Source organism: Kryptolebias marmoratus, linkage group LG4 (assembly GCF_001649575.2).
Source record: "Kryptolebias marmoratus isolate JLee-2015 linkage group LG4, ASM164957v2, whole genome shotgun sequence".
NCBI classification, from domain to species: Eukaryota; Metazoa; Chordata; class Actinopteri; order Cyprinodontiformes; family Rivulidae; genus Kryptolebias; species Kryptolebias marmoratus.
Window position 1 is genome coordinate 10478113 of NC_051433.1, and position 16332 is coordinate 10494444.

The 16332-nt window shown below is 40.0% G+C and overlaps 2 protein-coding genes across 2 annotated transcripts in view; both read left to right on the top strand.

Moving 5' to 3' along the window:
* Positions 1–7648: 7648 nt before the first annotated feature.
* On the top strand, positions 7649–13043 carry LOC108231549 (taste receptor type 1 member 3). Its single transcript, XM_017408636.3, has 8 exons — positions 7649–7854; positions 7943–8243; positions 9160–9516; positions 9591–10010; positions 10113–10319; positions 10443–10563; positions 11745–12115; positions 12263–13043. The coding sequence occupies exons 1-8, from the start codon at positions 7649–7651 to the stop codon at positions 12860–12862; spliced, it is 2583 nt and encodes an 860-aa protein (XP_017264125.1). The 3' UTR covers positions 12863–13043.
* Positions 13044–13510: 467 nt separating this feature from the next.
* odad1 (outer dynein arm docking complex subunit 1) overlaps positions 13511–16332 on the top strand; it is a 7610-nt gene continuing 4788 nt past the window's right edge. Inside the window, exons 1-8 of the mRNA XM_017408635.3 lie at positions 13511–13620; positions 14127–14199; positions 14320–14416; positions 14497–14686; positions 14779–14904; positions 14983–15096; positions 15226–15293; positions 15374–15561. Coding sequence (XP_017264124.1) covers positions 13615–13620; positions 14127–14199; positions 14320–14416; positions 14497–14686; positions 14779–14904; positions 14983–15096; positions 15226–15293; positions 15374–15561 — 862 coding nt within the window. The 5' untranslated portion in view covers positions 13511–13614. The remainder of the gene's footprint in view (positions 13621–14126; positions 14200–14319; positions 14417–14496; positions 14687–14778; positions 14905–14982; positions 15097–15225; positions 15294–15373; positions 15562–16332) is intronic.

The following is a 16332-nucleotide window of genomic DNA, read 5'->3' on the forward strand; positions in this document are numbered from 1 at the left end:
TTTCTTTCCTTTTTAGAGAATACGACTATTGACTTTACATGGACACAATAAAACCTTATATAATGTGCACGGTATGTCAGAGACAGTGTTTTCACTTTGATGGCAGCAGCTGCAAAAGACAAAAGATATAACAAACCAAATATTTATATATATATAGATATATAGATATATATCTATATATATATACAGGCTGCCACCATAAGCAATAATGTTTTTGCCCTTTTGTATGTTTGTAATGTTAGCAAAAACCTCATGAACCACTGGATGGATTTTAATGAAACTATCACAAAGTTATGAATGGATGAACATCTACTGATTAACTTTTAAAGTTAAGATGGCCACCACAGATAAGGAACCTTAGCAAAGGAAAATATGATTACAATGCAGCCAGTTTTGCAGATATTAAGCTAACATTTGGCGTGGTAGTAGCTGACAGTCATCCCCAACAAACACTCTGAGTGCTATCTGATTGTAAGAGATCTGTTTGTAAAGCTTTGGCCTTAACTGTGGGTGTCAACTCTGTTAGCAAAATATCTCACGAACCACTGTAAAGATTTTAATAAAGCTTTCAGAAAGTAATCGCTGGATGAGCACCTGCATCTATATCTGATGACTTTTCGGAGTCCACCTAATTCAAGATGGCCACCACAGGTACTCAGCATTAGCCAACAGAAAAAGACTAACTCAGTCAGATTTACAGATCATCTAAAACGAGGTGTAGTTGTAGCTCAGAGTCGTCCTCAACACATACTTCAAATGCGAACAGATCACACAAGATATCGCATATCTCATGAAGTGTTATTTACAAGGTTTGATTAAAACAGCTGTCCTCTCATCATCAGATGATCTTATTCTTAAACTCTGGCATGACAGGCGGCGGGTGATATGCATTCCTTCCTTCTTTGATTAGTCGTGTGTCTGGTTTTCTGAATAGATTTAAAATGACTTAATTTCACTTGTTTCTGCCTTTGCTGTAAACCTGCACTTTAGGCCTACATGAGTTAATGTGCTGAAAGAAGAGCTCAAGGGAATGAATTTGAGTGACAGGAGAACATCTGCCGTCCAAAAACGGCAGAAATTTAGGACAAGATCACCAAAGAACAGGCTGGAACCTGCAACAATGCTCCAAATATCTACAGAGTGGAAGCCTGACCTAAATGCACACACAGGCAAGGCAACTACAATGAAACAAAAGACTTTAATAAACTTTTAAGAACTGTGCACTGCAGGGCAGGGTGTATGAAATCATCACAACCCTAAATTGAAAGCAAACAGGTGGAGAGTGATTCAGCAGAGCAGATAAAAGAAGAAGACAAGGAAATGACAGAGAACAAAAGGAGAATAATCACTGAGGAAGAGTATCTGTGAGGCCTCAGCAGGAGGGATCACAATACACGTCAAAAACTCATTTAAAAATAACAGGATCTCAATTAATTGGAAATAAAGGAATAAAAATAAACTCAAAAGGCAAAGTCAAGTTGATCCACAAACTATACAAATATAAGAGTAACAATTTTAAGTTGAACTTTTCATACAAATATTAATTATTCTAATTATGAACCAATCTTTTGATCATTTATTAAGTTCTGGTGCGTTCGCCTACACGTTATATTGGTTATTAGTCCTACAGTGGAGGAAACCTAAAGAATTTTATTCTTTTAATGACATTGTCTTTTTTTTTTCTGGGACACGATGAGGCATAAAAACATTCAAATCAAATTATCCAAAGTAACACAACAGAAGAATTTTGCCAGCAATCCAGAGTTACACAACTACGCATCACCCGTGAGTTTATTTTAATCAAAAGTGTCTCGCTTCGCCAGCTGAAGCAGGTTCAAACCGCAGCAGGGAACGCACTCTAACTCGGAGATTACTGATAACTCGTCTCTGATGACTCACAGGATGAAGGATGACAGATGAGAGGCATTGACCAGTTAGCTTTGAGATGTAACGTGACATCGTGTACACACTGTGAAATGCACAAACACACGCCTAAAAGCACGCACAGTCCAACAAGACAGACGTAAAGATAGATTGGGTAACATCCTATTCTTTTCCTCAAGGTTCAGCCTGTTTGATTGCAACGAAAATAAACATGGGACCTTCTGTTCACTCAAAATAAATCTTAAAAAAAATAAAAAATCTGTTCAGTAATCTGTTGTTGGAGCAGGAACACTTTGACAAGACAAATTAAAGATGCAGAACGGCTACTAAAACAATCACGTGGATTGAAGCCAATAAAGTGCCACAGATCTTACATGCTCACACATGCAAGAATATGTTTGTTCATATTCTTCATATTCTTCATATTCTTAAACTCACTGGTGTATTCGCACCATAACATTATAATTTCATTTCCATATTCAGCTGGTGCGATATCTATACACTGAGCAGCAGTCGTGTGCAGCGCTGCCAGTGGTTGCACAACACAAAGCGCCACACACACTGATCCTTAATGTCACCAGAGTTTACACAGCTGGTACAACACCGTGTGCATTTGCACGAAGTGATAGATAACCGAATCGGTCGCTCGGGCCATGTAAGATTTCAAGGTCTCTGGTCACTCTCTGGCTACCTTCTCACCCTTTCTGTCCAAATAAATGAGGTGCCTTTGAATTTCATAGCACAACCCAAGCTTCCAGCTCGGTGCTCGACACTTTTCTTCTGTTTAGCCAGATTATTTGACGGGCTCGTAAAGTTTTCACTGCTTCATCCCCCACAGGCTGCAGTGAGTCAGTCAGCTGCTGCTGTGTAAGTCAGAGATGAAGCCCAACTCTTTTCTTCCTGATCTGACCTGCCAATAAAGCCCTTTTTTTTTTGCCCTCACTTGAGGGTTAGTGAATAGAAAGTGTAAACATTGCTTTTCTAATACTTGGACGGAGCAAACGCACTTCTAAGAATCGGGTTAATTTGTATGTGTTTGGTTTTATTAACTCACCGCTGCATATAGGGAAATGTTGTAACTGTGCAGAATAGTTTGCTGAAAGTGAGAAACACAGCAAAACTGAGGAATGCAAAATGGTCCCTGCCAGTGTTTTGTATAAATCTCTGCACATATGGACTAGAATGAGTTGCAACACACTTGTGAGCTGCACATGCACACAGACACATAGGCTACAGACACGAAGAAGAACAAGTTTTTCAGCCGGAATGGGGGAGGATGAATCCTTTTTTTAACTCTTCAAGGTGAGGTAAAAAAACACTTCCACAAGTGTGTCTGTGACTGCCGATGACAGTCGGATTTTGTAAACAACAGCTGGTTCAAATGTGACCGGTTTGGCCTCACCGTCCCAGAACGGGATCTCGGTGTTCCCACATTTCCTCCAGCATCACTGACAGACAGAGCCGATCACGACAGATGGTCTCACGTCCAGTAGCTCAGTTTAGTGTTTTGCTGCTTGGCTGCACAGACTCGCTGGCTGCCTGAATGTCCTCACTCTGCACAGAGAGGCTGGCTAATAATTTGCCAGCCCCTGTGGGGTATGAGGCCAACATGTCAACAACGGGCCCAGTGTTTCTCTGGCCAGCTATGAAGATTAGAGTGATCCGGCCACTCTGCAGGCGGGAGGAGGGGGGTGAGAAAGGAAGCACTGGAGAGCGGGTTGTATTCCTGGGACTCTGTTAGGCAGGGAGTGTAGCTCAAGCTGTGTTTTGTAACAGTCACAGTCACTTGAGGCAGACAAAAGCAACACTGGTGGCACACGGTTGAGATGGGCACAAAGGTACAAGAGTACACAAATGTGCAAGATTATTTGCTCTTCCCATTGGGACATTCACGGTGTTCCCATGATGCAAAGCGTGCCTATGCTTTTTTTTTTTTTTTTTTGAACACAAAACAGTGTTGTGCAACACTGTTCCCTCCTTTGCAGGTGATAAGACTTACCTCTGGAAATCTACAGACACACACAGGAAACAGGCTAAAGCAGGAGAAAAACACACGGCTTTTCAGATTTCGACCAAAGCTATCATTTTAGCATTTATGCAGGTTGATTTTTCTGTCTTATCAGCTGCTCAAACAGCACTTTGACACATGATGTACCTGCTTCCCACAGCAGAGGCTAGGTCCCCCCCACTTCACTCCAACACAAGCACACCAGTCCTTATTTTACCACCTCAGGCTTCCATTTGGCGTTACATTTATTTCTGCATTTTTAAGACTAGCAGCTCTCTGAACAATGCAGTGTCAGAGAGCAGCACAAGCGTCTAATAAAACACACACAGCTGACATCTAGTGGTGGAGCCACTTAAAGACAAAGCTCACAAATGAAGGAAAAGCCTGAAGAAAGGAGAAAAAATGACAAACACAAATAAAAAATGTAATTGATCTGAATTCGAAGTTCATTCACGTCTGAAACTAACATGTCTTTTCATGTCACCTTGCATGACAAAGTATTAAAGATCCCATGTGATTTGGTAGCAGTGGGAGTTTATGATGGGGATGATTCTTAGCTTTTACCATAACAGATTTTAGCTTTATATATTTAAAATTGACTGAGGTACAGCCATGTTTGGGCTTGCTAAAGCTCGTCAGCTGTGGCGACCATCTTGAATAGAGTTGACCCCAAAAGTTAATCAGTCGTAGACGTACATCCAGTAATAACTTTCTGAGAGTTTCATTAAAATCCATCTGAGACAGACAGACAAAGGTGAAAACACACTTTTCATGGAGGCAGGTGATAATTAGAACAGCTTTAAATCTAACTTGTTGGTTCAAAGATGATCAGTACAAAGTTTATCTCATAAAACAAAAGAAAGCAAAGTGAGTAGCTCTGTTTCCAGGAGGTGTGAGCGTGATGCATGTTTTAATTGTGACTGTGGAGAAACGAGTTATCGAGAAATTTTGTAATACTCAGAAACAAAAGAGCAGCGGGTTTGTATTTGTATGGTGGCAGCACACATCGTCTGTGGAAACGTTTACCGTGACTCCAACCCTCAACAAGTCATAAAGTGAAGAAAGAAACCGTTCAAGCCTAAACAAGATAATCATCTGAACCCGGTGTCTGCAGACAGCAACTGAAGCTCCGTGCCCCACATGGAATCACACACAAGATCAAGCCAGAGACGTCTTCGCAGTTGAAAATGTTTTGGTAAAAAAGAAGAAAAAAAAAAAGGTGGTCCCGAACATTCGCAGGTGGATAAAAGTCTGAACTTCAGCTCAGGGCGGAAGAACGAGGTGGAGACAACAAAAACACCGCGTTTCATCACCAGACCTCTTACGTCAAGATGACTAACAAGATAGGCAACAGAATTCCTCCCTTTATGTTCCTGGACTAATCCTTCCTGTAAGCGATACATCTTCAGATCAGGCCAGCTCAGAAAGACAGAAAACATTAGAAACACGGTGACAGCAGCTCAGAAAGGTTCTGATACTTGTGTCGTTTGCGGTGACAGAATTTGATCGTGTCTAATGAAACCATCATGAAATGACAGTTAAAACTGCTCTCTGCTAAAAGGTGTTTACTACAGCTGCTTTGCATTGTGGCTTTCTCCCACAATTTTCTAATCAAATGAGGAGTTCACATTGACTTGTGATTCTGAAGAATTCTTTCAGCCATGTGAAGCAAATCGGAGAGCACTCCCTGCTCTGATCCTGTGAGGGAGTCGGCATGAAAGAGAGCGTACAGAAGCTTTGCATGAAGCCCAACTCATTCTTAAAGACTCTAACGCTACAAATCTGGTTCACTTTTGCTTTTACGTTTTGCATCTTTTCCTGTGCAGCAAATGAGAGGTCAAAGGTCTGAACAGCTTTACTTCTCAAATGTCGGGACAGATATATCATATAAAAGACAACAATTATTAGCAGATTCTATTCAGGCAAGTCAATTTATGTGCCTGAAATTTAGAAGAACTTTTGAGCAAAGTATTAGCTTTGAAAGACTAAAAAGGAAACATTCAGGAAGAAGAAAATTACTTTTTTTGTTGTTGTTGTCTGATTGTGCGTCCTTATTTGACCAAAATGCAAGATGTTTTTTATTTGATTGTGATAAAAAAGCACTTCAATTATATTAAATCAACAGCTAATTGTTGCTAGTTATTATAACTAGTAAGTCATGAAATGTAGATGTATTAGCAGGAAAATATATGAAATATAAGTAACACTTAAAGATTTGGTCCCTCCCTGTGGTTTGTCAAACCCAGGCAGCCCGGACCTTTAACAGAAGGTTAAAGATTTAATCAGAGAGCCATTTGCAAGCACACATGCCCACTGTGGCTTTATGCAAAAGTCTTGGGAGGAAGCATGTCAGTGGATGAGAAACATTTCATGCAAAAGGTGCAGCATGCAAAGTCAACACTGCGGTCTGTGCAAAACTTGAAACAAACAAGCAAAACAAAAACAAACAAACTGTGTGACAAAGCATCAAAATAAGAGTTTCATTAGCAGGATGAACGTCTGCTGATGATGAAGACTGATGGTGGAGGAGCAGCCTGTTCTGTGTTTTACTTTTACCACTTATGATGTGAAAACCATCATTTGATGACAGCTGTGGTTTTGTTTATGTAGGTAAAAAAAAATATATTACAGTTTGTTTATGCCTAGATGGATAGCTACACCAAGAATAAACCACAATCAAATGTCAGGGAAATTCTCCGGAAAGACGAGCTCCAAACTCCACACAAACACAAAAAACCCAAACGATAAAGGCACTCATCTGAGTTTTCATGTAACTTTTTTAAAATGTGAAAAAAAAAACTAATATTTAGGATGGTAAATTCATCACCCTTTTTACAATTAGGGCATCACAAAACAATACATACAATTAATTACATTATTTAATACTGCAGATATTTCTTTTTCAAGTAATAATAGTTTTGAAATCTATGTTCAGACCACAAAAAAGTAAAAAAAAATGCAAGAGAAAGATATGCAAATATGAAGATTAATAAATAAAGATAAGCATATACACACATTTGGCATTTTCAACCCTTTTTTCCACAGAAGATTTTAGTTTTAGTATTTTTTTTAATTACAATTAGTATTTGTTGTGCTTTTATTAGTTCTCAGCTGCCTTTGCTTTACTCAATTAACTTCTCAATAAAGTTTGCTACTGTCTTATAGTTTTATGTAACATTTTTATCATTTTAGTGTAATTTTTAGATCTTGCGATTTCAAAACCTTTTTTTTGGCATTTCCAATCAAAATAAAAAGATGCTCGGGCAAAAAGACACATCATAAACTGTATGACTAATTGCAGGTTCTGTTACACTGCCTGGAATTGTAAAGTCGTGGTATTAGTTTTTGGTTGGCTTCATTGCTTTGAAATTGAAAGATTGCAGGCTGAAACTCTATCAGGTGGTAATCGACCTTTACTTTTTAAATGTACCGTAAAATGTAAGAGAATAGCCACGACTGAGTGACATGTGGAAAAAAAAGCTACTAGAACAAGAACAAGGAAATGAAAAAGATAAGTAAAAATACATGTAAAACCTTTAACATTCAGGCTTTTTTTAACATTTATTTTGAATAATCAACAATATTCTTTATTCTTCTGCCATTCTTTTTTTTTTTCCTGGCACTTTCTTCCTTTCATAAACGAGGCCTTTGGCACTTACAGGAAAATTTGCATACAGCCAATTTTTTTTATAATGCCCTGACACATATGAGCCCTGACTCCGGCTGCAGTCTCCAGCTGACCTGCAGATCTGCATCATGGCTCCACGCTTTGCTCTGCTGTGTGTTTTGTGCGTGGCGTTCAGGCCGGGCTGCACTGCGAGCTCACCTGAATGGTTTCAGAACATTTCCACAGATCTCTTCAGTTCGGCTGGAGATATAAACCTCGGAGGGCTTTTTCCGATCAACCAGAAATCCAACAACCTCACCTCCATACAGGAGCCCGACAGCATCAAATGTGAAAGGTAAATTAATGATAAGAAATGTTCTCTGTACCCATGTGTTCAGCTTGACTAACACGGCTTTTGTTTTCCTGCTGTTGTTGTTGAACAGTTTAAATGAATTTGGACTGGGCCTTGCCTTGGTCATGAAATACGCCGTGGATGAGATAAACGAAAACCAGGCCATGCTTCCTGGCATCAAGATAGGTTATAAAATCTATGACACATGCAGGCATTCTTCTATTGTTGTGAAGCCCACTATTTCCTTCCTCACTGCAAAAACAAACAACGCTCTTCTGGTGGAATGTAATTACACCGACTACGAGACGAGTATATCGGCAGTCATCGGTCCTTATACCTCAGAAATGGTTTCCGTCATCGGAAAGCTGCTGGGATTCTTTCTAATGCCACAGGTTTGAATACAAGATGTAACCTACTGGTATACACTCACTCACTGGGCAAATATTACACTAAACACAGAATAATGTTGATAAAAGTACAGATTAAGTTTTGTTATTGTATCTGGGTACCTTTTATTTTACTGAAGCTTCCTAAGATTTGTATTTTACTGCGGTGGACCTCAGTTATAAAACTAAAGAAGACATTACTTTGATGATGTTAACAAAAACTTAAAATGGGAACATCATAAACAAGAATTATTACTGAATTAAGCGATAAGTTTCTGAACACATCATATCTGTAAAATATAGCCTCTGCTATTGTCATTAAACACATCTGCTATTAAACACTCTGCTATTGTCATTAAACACTATGTCATTTAACACATTAAAGTTGGGCATTTTAGGATTATTTAGCTAAAAAAAAAATTAAAATTGTTTCCTTTGGTCAAGATTTTTGGTTATTACTAAACTGGAAGTTAACTTCAAACATAATTGTACAGTATATACTTTTGGACACTGTTGGGTACATTTAAATAAGTTTAGCTTTGCAGCAGACAGTAAATCTAAACGTGCATTCAGACAAAATAATTGATAAACACACTATGTAAGGTCCCTACGTGGATCGGTGGTCTTAGCCGATCCCTGTAAGATGTCAGAATCAACATCCAATCATGATATTCACTTATTCACTTCATATGTATCTGGGGTGTGGATGTTTAGTACTTTTTTCCTCCCAGTCTGGTTAAAAATAAACATTAAATCACACAGTCAGAAAGTTATGCAAGTTAGCCCAGGGGGCAAATGTTTTTCAAGTAAATACATGAAATGACCTGAAAGCACATTCTGTCTCTTGAGTCTGTGCAGACCTTAGTAACCTCCAAGTTACTGTCTGTTTATTATACAACTAATAAGACTGTTCTATGTCCAGATTAGTTATGGTGCCACCAGTGACAAATTCAGTGATAATCTGCTCTACCCGTCGTTCTTCCGTACGGTGCCCAGTGACAAGTGGCAAGTGGATGCCATGGGACAACTAATGAGAATGTTTCGTTGGAACTGGGTGGCCGTGATAGGCAGTGAAGAGGAGTACGGGCAACGGGGCGTGCAGCAGTTCTCCAAAATAGCAGAGAATATGTCCGTCTGTGTGGCCTATCAGGGCCTGATTCCAGTATACACTGACCCCCAATCTGCTGTCAAAACCATCATTGACAACATCATTAACACAGAGGTGAAAGTGGTCGTGGTGTTTTCCCTCTCAGAGCCGGCTGAGTACTTTTTCAAAGAGGTCGGTGAAGCTCATATTCAAAGCTCAAAAGCATGCATCCCAGTGGATCAGTCATCTCATTCGCTCTGTTTCAGGTCATCAAAAGAAAAATACAACGCGTGTGGATTGCCAGCTCCAGCTGGGCCATCCACTATCGAGTAACTTCTCTCCCAGGCATCAAAGACATCGGCACAGTCATCGGATTCATCGACAAGTTGGAAACTCTGGATTTACTAACTCCCTACACACAAGTGCTCCTCGCTAAACTGAGTGAGGAAAGGCAAAAGACGCCCCCTCAGAAACGAAAACCGGGAAATCCCGACAACCCCTGCCCACAATGTTGGAACTTGTCACCGGCTAATATCAGCTTGGTGACTGACAGTGCTGTGCGGAGAATTGCTTTTGCCGTGTATGCTGCCGTCTACAGCGCAGCACAGGCTCTGCACATCATGCTGGAGTGCACGTCGAGTACTTGTAAGTGGGTACCCAACACCACTAAAATCTATCCCTGGAAGGTAATAATTGACAGCCATATTAATACCTTTGCACAACTTCAAACCAAGGAAATGTTCTTAATAAAGCTAACATAAAAAATTCTGTTACATCCTGTTTGGCAGCTGTTGGAGGTTCTAAGAAACACGTCTATCGACATAAATGGCACAAAATTGGAGTTCAATGAAAACGGAAATCCAAACATAGGGTACAATGTGATTCAATGGGACTGGAGTTCTTCAGGCGTGGAGTTTGATGTGGTTGGAAGCTATTTCCAAAACAATCTGTCCATCACTGAGTCCAGCTTCACGTGGCACACTAAAGACGAAATGGTAAGCTATAGAAATGTATCAGAATTAACTTATACAAGTCAAAAAGCCTCTCTTGTCAGATTTTGCTTAGTTTGGGTTCTACAAAGAGCATTTTCTTTTTTGTTTTTACTTCAACTCTTCCAGGCTCCCGTGTCGACCTGCTCAGCAGAATGTAATAAAGGCCAGGTTCGCCGAGTCAAAGGGTTTCATTCTTGCTGTTACGACTGCATCGACTGTCTGGAGGGGACGTACCAAAAAAATGAGGGTAACGGTGTTGGCCATGGATGCTAACAGATGTCTGTATTTAGCTCCAATCAGCAGGTTATGGTGGCACTCAGAGAAAAATGTGTTTTTTATAAGGATTTCTTGTGAATCCCTTTAATGGCAGTGAGTGCCAAGAGTTACTAAGCAACAAACAAAGACTGCAGAAGTCGCTGTATGCTGCCAAGACATAATCTGATACAAATCTCCTTTTAAACCCACAATTTGCAATCTTAGAAAATCGGATATTCTGAAACAAAGCCAGACCACCTGTTTTTTTTGTTTGTTGGGTTTTTCTTCTGTTTACAGCTTTTCATGTGATGGACACACATCAGCTGCTGTTTGTAGCTCCATATTTGACCCACAGAGATAAGATTTTAACTAGAGAAACTGACTTGATTTGCTGAAGAAGCTGAAACTGAGCTGTTGAAGCTAAATGCAACAAAAGATTGGTTAAAAGTAGCAAAATGTTAGGTAGAAGTTAGAGGAAACAAAAGCTTAGTTGATGCTAGATTAAAGTAGCAAAATACTTGCTAAATGTAGCAAATGGGAAGCTAAAGTAGCAGAACATTAGCTAAAAGTAACCAAATATGGGGTTAAAGCTAAAGTAGCAAATTGATAGATAAAGTCGTAACAGTTAACTAAAAGCTAAAAATAACAAAATGTTAACTAGAAGCTAAAACTAGAAACAAGCTAAAAAAGTAGCAGAACAGTAGCTAAAAACAGCCATGCGCTTCTATAACTCTGCAGAACAGTAGCTAAAAGTAGCCTAAGAAGACAAAAACAGATTTCAGAGAAGAATGTTTTATGAAGGAGTTGGGTTAGGGTTAGGGTTAGGGTTAGGGTTAGGGTTAAGTTGGGTTAGGGTTAGGGTTAACCCTAACCCTAAGTTTTTCCAAGGGGGAAATATCTGTAAATAAAGCTGAAATAAAAGTTACAAATCCAAAATTCACAGCACCAATCTGAATGTGTGAATGGCTAAAACAGCACAAAGTTTGCAGAAGTAGTTAGAGTGCAAAAAAAAAGTGAATGGAAAAATTAAAAAAAAAAACAGCAAAACATCAAGCATGAAAATGTGCTCTCTTTAAGACAGTGAGTATATTTCTCCTGATAAAAACCACAACTTGACAGCCTTGGTTTGATTTCTGAGTTCCTGCTTTCTCTTTTTTTTTTAAAAACTTTTAGAGGACATCCAGTGTACGGACTGTCCTGCACGTCAGTGGTCCTATAAGTCCTCCACTAATTGCACCGACCCGATTTTTGAGGTTTTGGCATGGAGCACTCCTGAGGCCACGCAGATTTTGCTGACAGGGGTTGCACTGCTGATATGTCAGGTGTCAGTTTGCGTCCTGTTCCTGATGCATCGTGGGACCCCACTGGTGGAGGCCTCGGGGGGAGGCTTGAATTTTGTGGCTCTGCTCAGCCTGATGGGGGCCTGTTTGAGTCTGCTCCTTTTCCTGGGGCAGCCTGACGATGTGGTGTGCCGCCTTCAGCTGCCTCTCATCACCATTTTCCAAACTGCTGCCATCTCCATTATTCTGTCCATCTCCCTGCAGGTGAGAAATGGCAGGTAACATACTGCCCTCTAGTGTCAGAATGAAGTAACTACATAGGTGAAGCTAAGAGAGAGAAAAATGACAACAAACTGACAAAATGAAGAACCACACATGATAATAAGGCTTCAAACTCTTTTGTTTAAACAGATATTCCTGGTGACAGAGTTCCCAAAGGAGATTGCCTCTCACCTGCAAACATTAAGAGGTCCTCTGAGCTGGCTGTTTGTGCTGACCTGCTGCTCTGTGCAGGCGGGCCTCTGCGGCTGGTTTGTTCTCGAGGAAGACTCTCTGTCTGAACATGTGGCCAAAACGGAGATCACTTTTGTGAGGGCGTACCTGGCCTGTCCAGTGTCCTCACAGAAACTTGCCGTGATGCAGGGCTTCAACGGCGCTATGGCCCTCGTGTCATTTATGGCCACCTTCATGGCGGTGAAGCCTCTTCATCAGTACAACCTTGCGAGGGACATCACCTTTTCCACTCTGATCTACTGTGTGATTTGGGTGATCTTTATTCCAGTTTATACAGGCTTGACAGCTGGTAGCGTCACCGGGTCAAAGAATGCGTCAATTGTCCACGTTTTTTTTACCCTGGCAGGTAACTTAGGGTTGGTGGTTGCCTACTATTTCCCAAAATGCTACTTGCTGCTGAGAAAACCTGACTTCAACAAACCGGAGCACTTCTGTACCTTCTTAGAGGGCGTTCCACCAACACCACAGGAGGAGCCACAGCCGAAGACAGAAAAATAAACTAACTTTTTGCACTTTATTTGCTCATTCATCTACGCCTTTTAATCTTACAATGTGCTTTGAGATGTTTTATTATTAAAACAAACCTTCCGGTCATGGTAAAATATGGCATACGGACTGACAAAATGTAGAAAAAGAGCATTGTTAATAACTTTCCAGAAAAAATAAAATATTCCTAATAATAATGTTGTTCACAGTTACATTGAATATTAATTTGAATGCAAATAAACATTGGCTACTGCAAGATGTTGTCTTTTTAAATGTCTTTTTCAGCGAGACACATTTTTATGAAAAGTCCTGCATTTGTAGAAGTAGTTTCACACATTAAATTTGCAGCCACACAGTTTTGATATGTACAAGTAAAGTAAATTATAACAAGCACAAAGGTTCAGCACTGAACTGTGATTTTTAAAGACAAAACATAATGGAATAAAAGTCACTAGTAAAACTGGTTGGTTCATGCAGCTGTAGCACTGGAAGAATCACTGATAAATATTCACTTTCGTTTTATGATTGGTCAAAGTGAAGTCGTGCGAGGAGCTCATATATTACAATGTTTTGTGTACAGTGTTGTTATGAAAACAAGAAAGGTGTTTCCCTTAAGCGCCTGCCTGATGCCTGACAGACACAACCCTGGGATTGGTTAGCCCGGAGTACATAGCAACGGTTGCTAACAACCCGGGCCGCTGCTGCTGGGCTGCTGACTGTCCTGCAGGAGGCCGCTGGCTTTGTTTGTTTATTGTTTTAACTTTATGCTGGTAAGATTAAAACATATATGTATATATTCCTAAACGGTAAAACAATATTTATAACTAGAATTAAAATTTCCCATAACAGTTAGCAAAAGTACTTGTTGTTGCTACGTTAGCTTTAGCATACACAGCTAATACTGACCTAAGGCATCAGACATTTAACACATTTCCTGAAAACACACCGCACAATAAAGGCTTTAAAAGACAAATGAAGTAGTAATCTCTGTTTCTTTAGAGAATGAAATACCATGCAAAATGCATTATAATCAAATTCAAAAAGGTTTTTCTCCTAGTGATTGATTTTGACTCAACTTTCCACTGTAGCAAAACAAAGAATAACTCTCAAAGTAACTCTGGAGGTTTAATTTGAAATATATTAATATTAAGTTAAATACTGTGTGTAGCTTTGAGTCTAAATAGCTTGGTTTTTATTAGTATGGTGAACAACCACTGATAAGTCACACAAATAATAATATTTTATATTACCAGCTTTAGTTTTTCTTTATTTGTAGCTGATTGTAACCATGCCCCTGGGGAGATCTGCCAAGAGTACACCCTCCGACAACAGTGAGATGGATGTTGATGGTATGGAATGAGATCTGTGTATTTTTTGTCACTTTTAAATATCACACCGTGCTGTTCCCACAGCAGCTTTATCCTGCCACTTGATGTAATGTGTTTGTTGCCTTGAATTTTGTCAAACAGAATTGGAGATGGCTAAACTTCAGAGACAGTTCAGGATCATGGAAGGAGATCGGCAGGCCTACAGCATCCAGGCCCGGGAGCAGATCCGCAAGCAACAGTGAGCAAGAAATACGCTGAAACCTCAGTGTCAAAAGTGCGTGTTTTTATTTGCCGACTGTTTTTGTTATGCGGCTGAAGGCAGGAAATAGAGAAGCTGCTGAGGGAGCAGGAGGAGCTGCATCGGAACCTTGGTGCCTGCAAGAGTTTATCTCGCCAACACCGAGACGTCGAGGACACTCAGAGCCTTCAAGTCCTTCTGGAGCAGAGAGACGTGGTGGAGAAGGAGATGGAGACAGAGAAGCGATGCCAAAAACAGCTGCAGGCAGAGGTGGATAGAGCTTCTCATCTCATGTCGGGTGTGTGCTGATATTTTTGGTCACACGAACCACAGTTTATGTCACGAGTTTGTGATGTGGGCAGATCTCGAGCTTAGAAGCGAAGCTGGCGGAGCTGAGAAAAGGAGTGATCAGTTCCAGTGATTCACAAAGGTCGGAGGCACGAAAGACTCAGAAGGCCATACTCACTTTGGAATACAAGCTGGACAGGGTGAGTTTAAAAAAAAAAAAACCTGTTCTGTTTTATCGTTGTCTGTTTTGTTAACCTTTTTATGTGTGCTATGTTTAGGCCTCCACCCGCTTCAATGAGCAGGTGACCAAAAACTCCCACCTGAAAGAGGAGTTGCGGACTCTTCACATTGAGCGAGCTCGTTTTCAACAACTGCACAACAGGCTTAATAAGGTTAGAGACCACAGACTATATTATTCTGATTCAGTGAGTAGCTTGGTTTTTATCTTTTTAAGCCTGTCTGTCATGTATTTTGTCCTTTCCCCTTGAGCAGTGATTGTCAAATTAAACTGTGTGTTGCAGGAGCTGCAGGAAGTCCATAAGAACATTGGAGAAATTATCAACCTATCCACTGCTGCTTACGATGCAAGGTGAGATTTCAGATTGGGATAAAATGTAGAACGAATCAGAGGGGGGGAATTAAACTCATATAATGTTACCTGTACATAAGGGAGGAGGCTCAGTCCAAGATGAACCTGATGAGGGAGAAGGCAGTGAAGGACCTTGCCCAGTACAACACTGAGATGAAGGAACTCGAGAGGATTATTGCTCATGAGTTGAACCTGAAAGAGTTCATGAGCACAAAGTGCAACGAGAGGATGGAGGAAGTCAGCGAACATGAAGTGACAGCCAGACAACGTAAGAAACTTTCGGTTCAGCTGAATATTTTTGGCATATTGATAAACAAAACCTGCAAGAGGCATCACAGGAGACACAAACGAGACAAACAACCATTCACACTCTCACTCACTCACATCTAGGGATAATTTAGAGTTACCAGTTAACCTAACATGCATATTTTTGGTCTGTGGGAGGAAAACGGAGCACCCGGAGTACTAATCTGTTTGTAATAAATATAACATTTCATTAATAGCAAGTGATTCATTACATTTCTCTGTAAGCACAAGCTGGAGATAACTGAGATGATTCAGGATTTGCGATTCTGCAGTTTTACTGTAATTTACATCATATATTGTACATTTTATATTTTCACAAACACAATCACTACAGCAAGGCAGGGGTGGAAATTAAAAATTTTTTACCAGCCACTCAAATATTTTACCAGCCACTATTTTTTGTTGTGAAAAAAAGTAATTTCATATGATCATGATGATGGAGGTGGGTGGAAGCAGTTGTGGTGCCCTACAAGCTGAACAACACCTCTTTCTGGACACTGCACAGAAATAACTAGATTTTTCTTATTTTATTTTTTTTATTTTAAACCATTAAAAGATGCATATCTGTACATAAAAAATTCAGACAAGTGAAATTTATTTCTGTGGAGTGTTTTTGAAGTTTTTTTTTGTGCTTTTGTAAGTTTTTGTACGTAAGTTGTAATGTTTTTCAGACACTTGCTGCTTTTAATGCATAGATCTATTTGTGCTACCCGCTTATATTTAACAGGTAGGA

Excerpts from the sequence above, each read along its gene's own strand:
- LOC108231549 (XM_017408636.3), top strand. The coding sequence starts at position 7,649 with ATGGCTCCACGCTTTGCTCTGCTGTGTGTTTTGTGCGTGGCGTTCAGG. Across the intron at positions 10,320-10,442 it reads GGCACACTAAAGACGAAATG|GCTCCCGTGTCGACCTGCTC; the intron begins GTAAGCTATAGA and ends CAACTCTTCCAG. Across the intron at positions 10,564-11,744 it reads GACGTACCAAAAAAATGAGG|AGGACATCCAGTGTACGGAC; the intron begins GTAACGGTGTTG and ends AAAAACTTTTAG.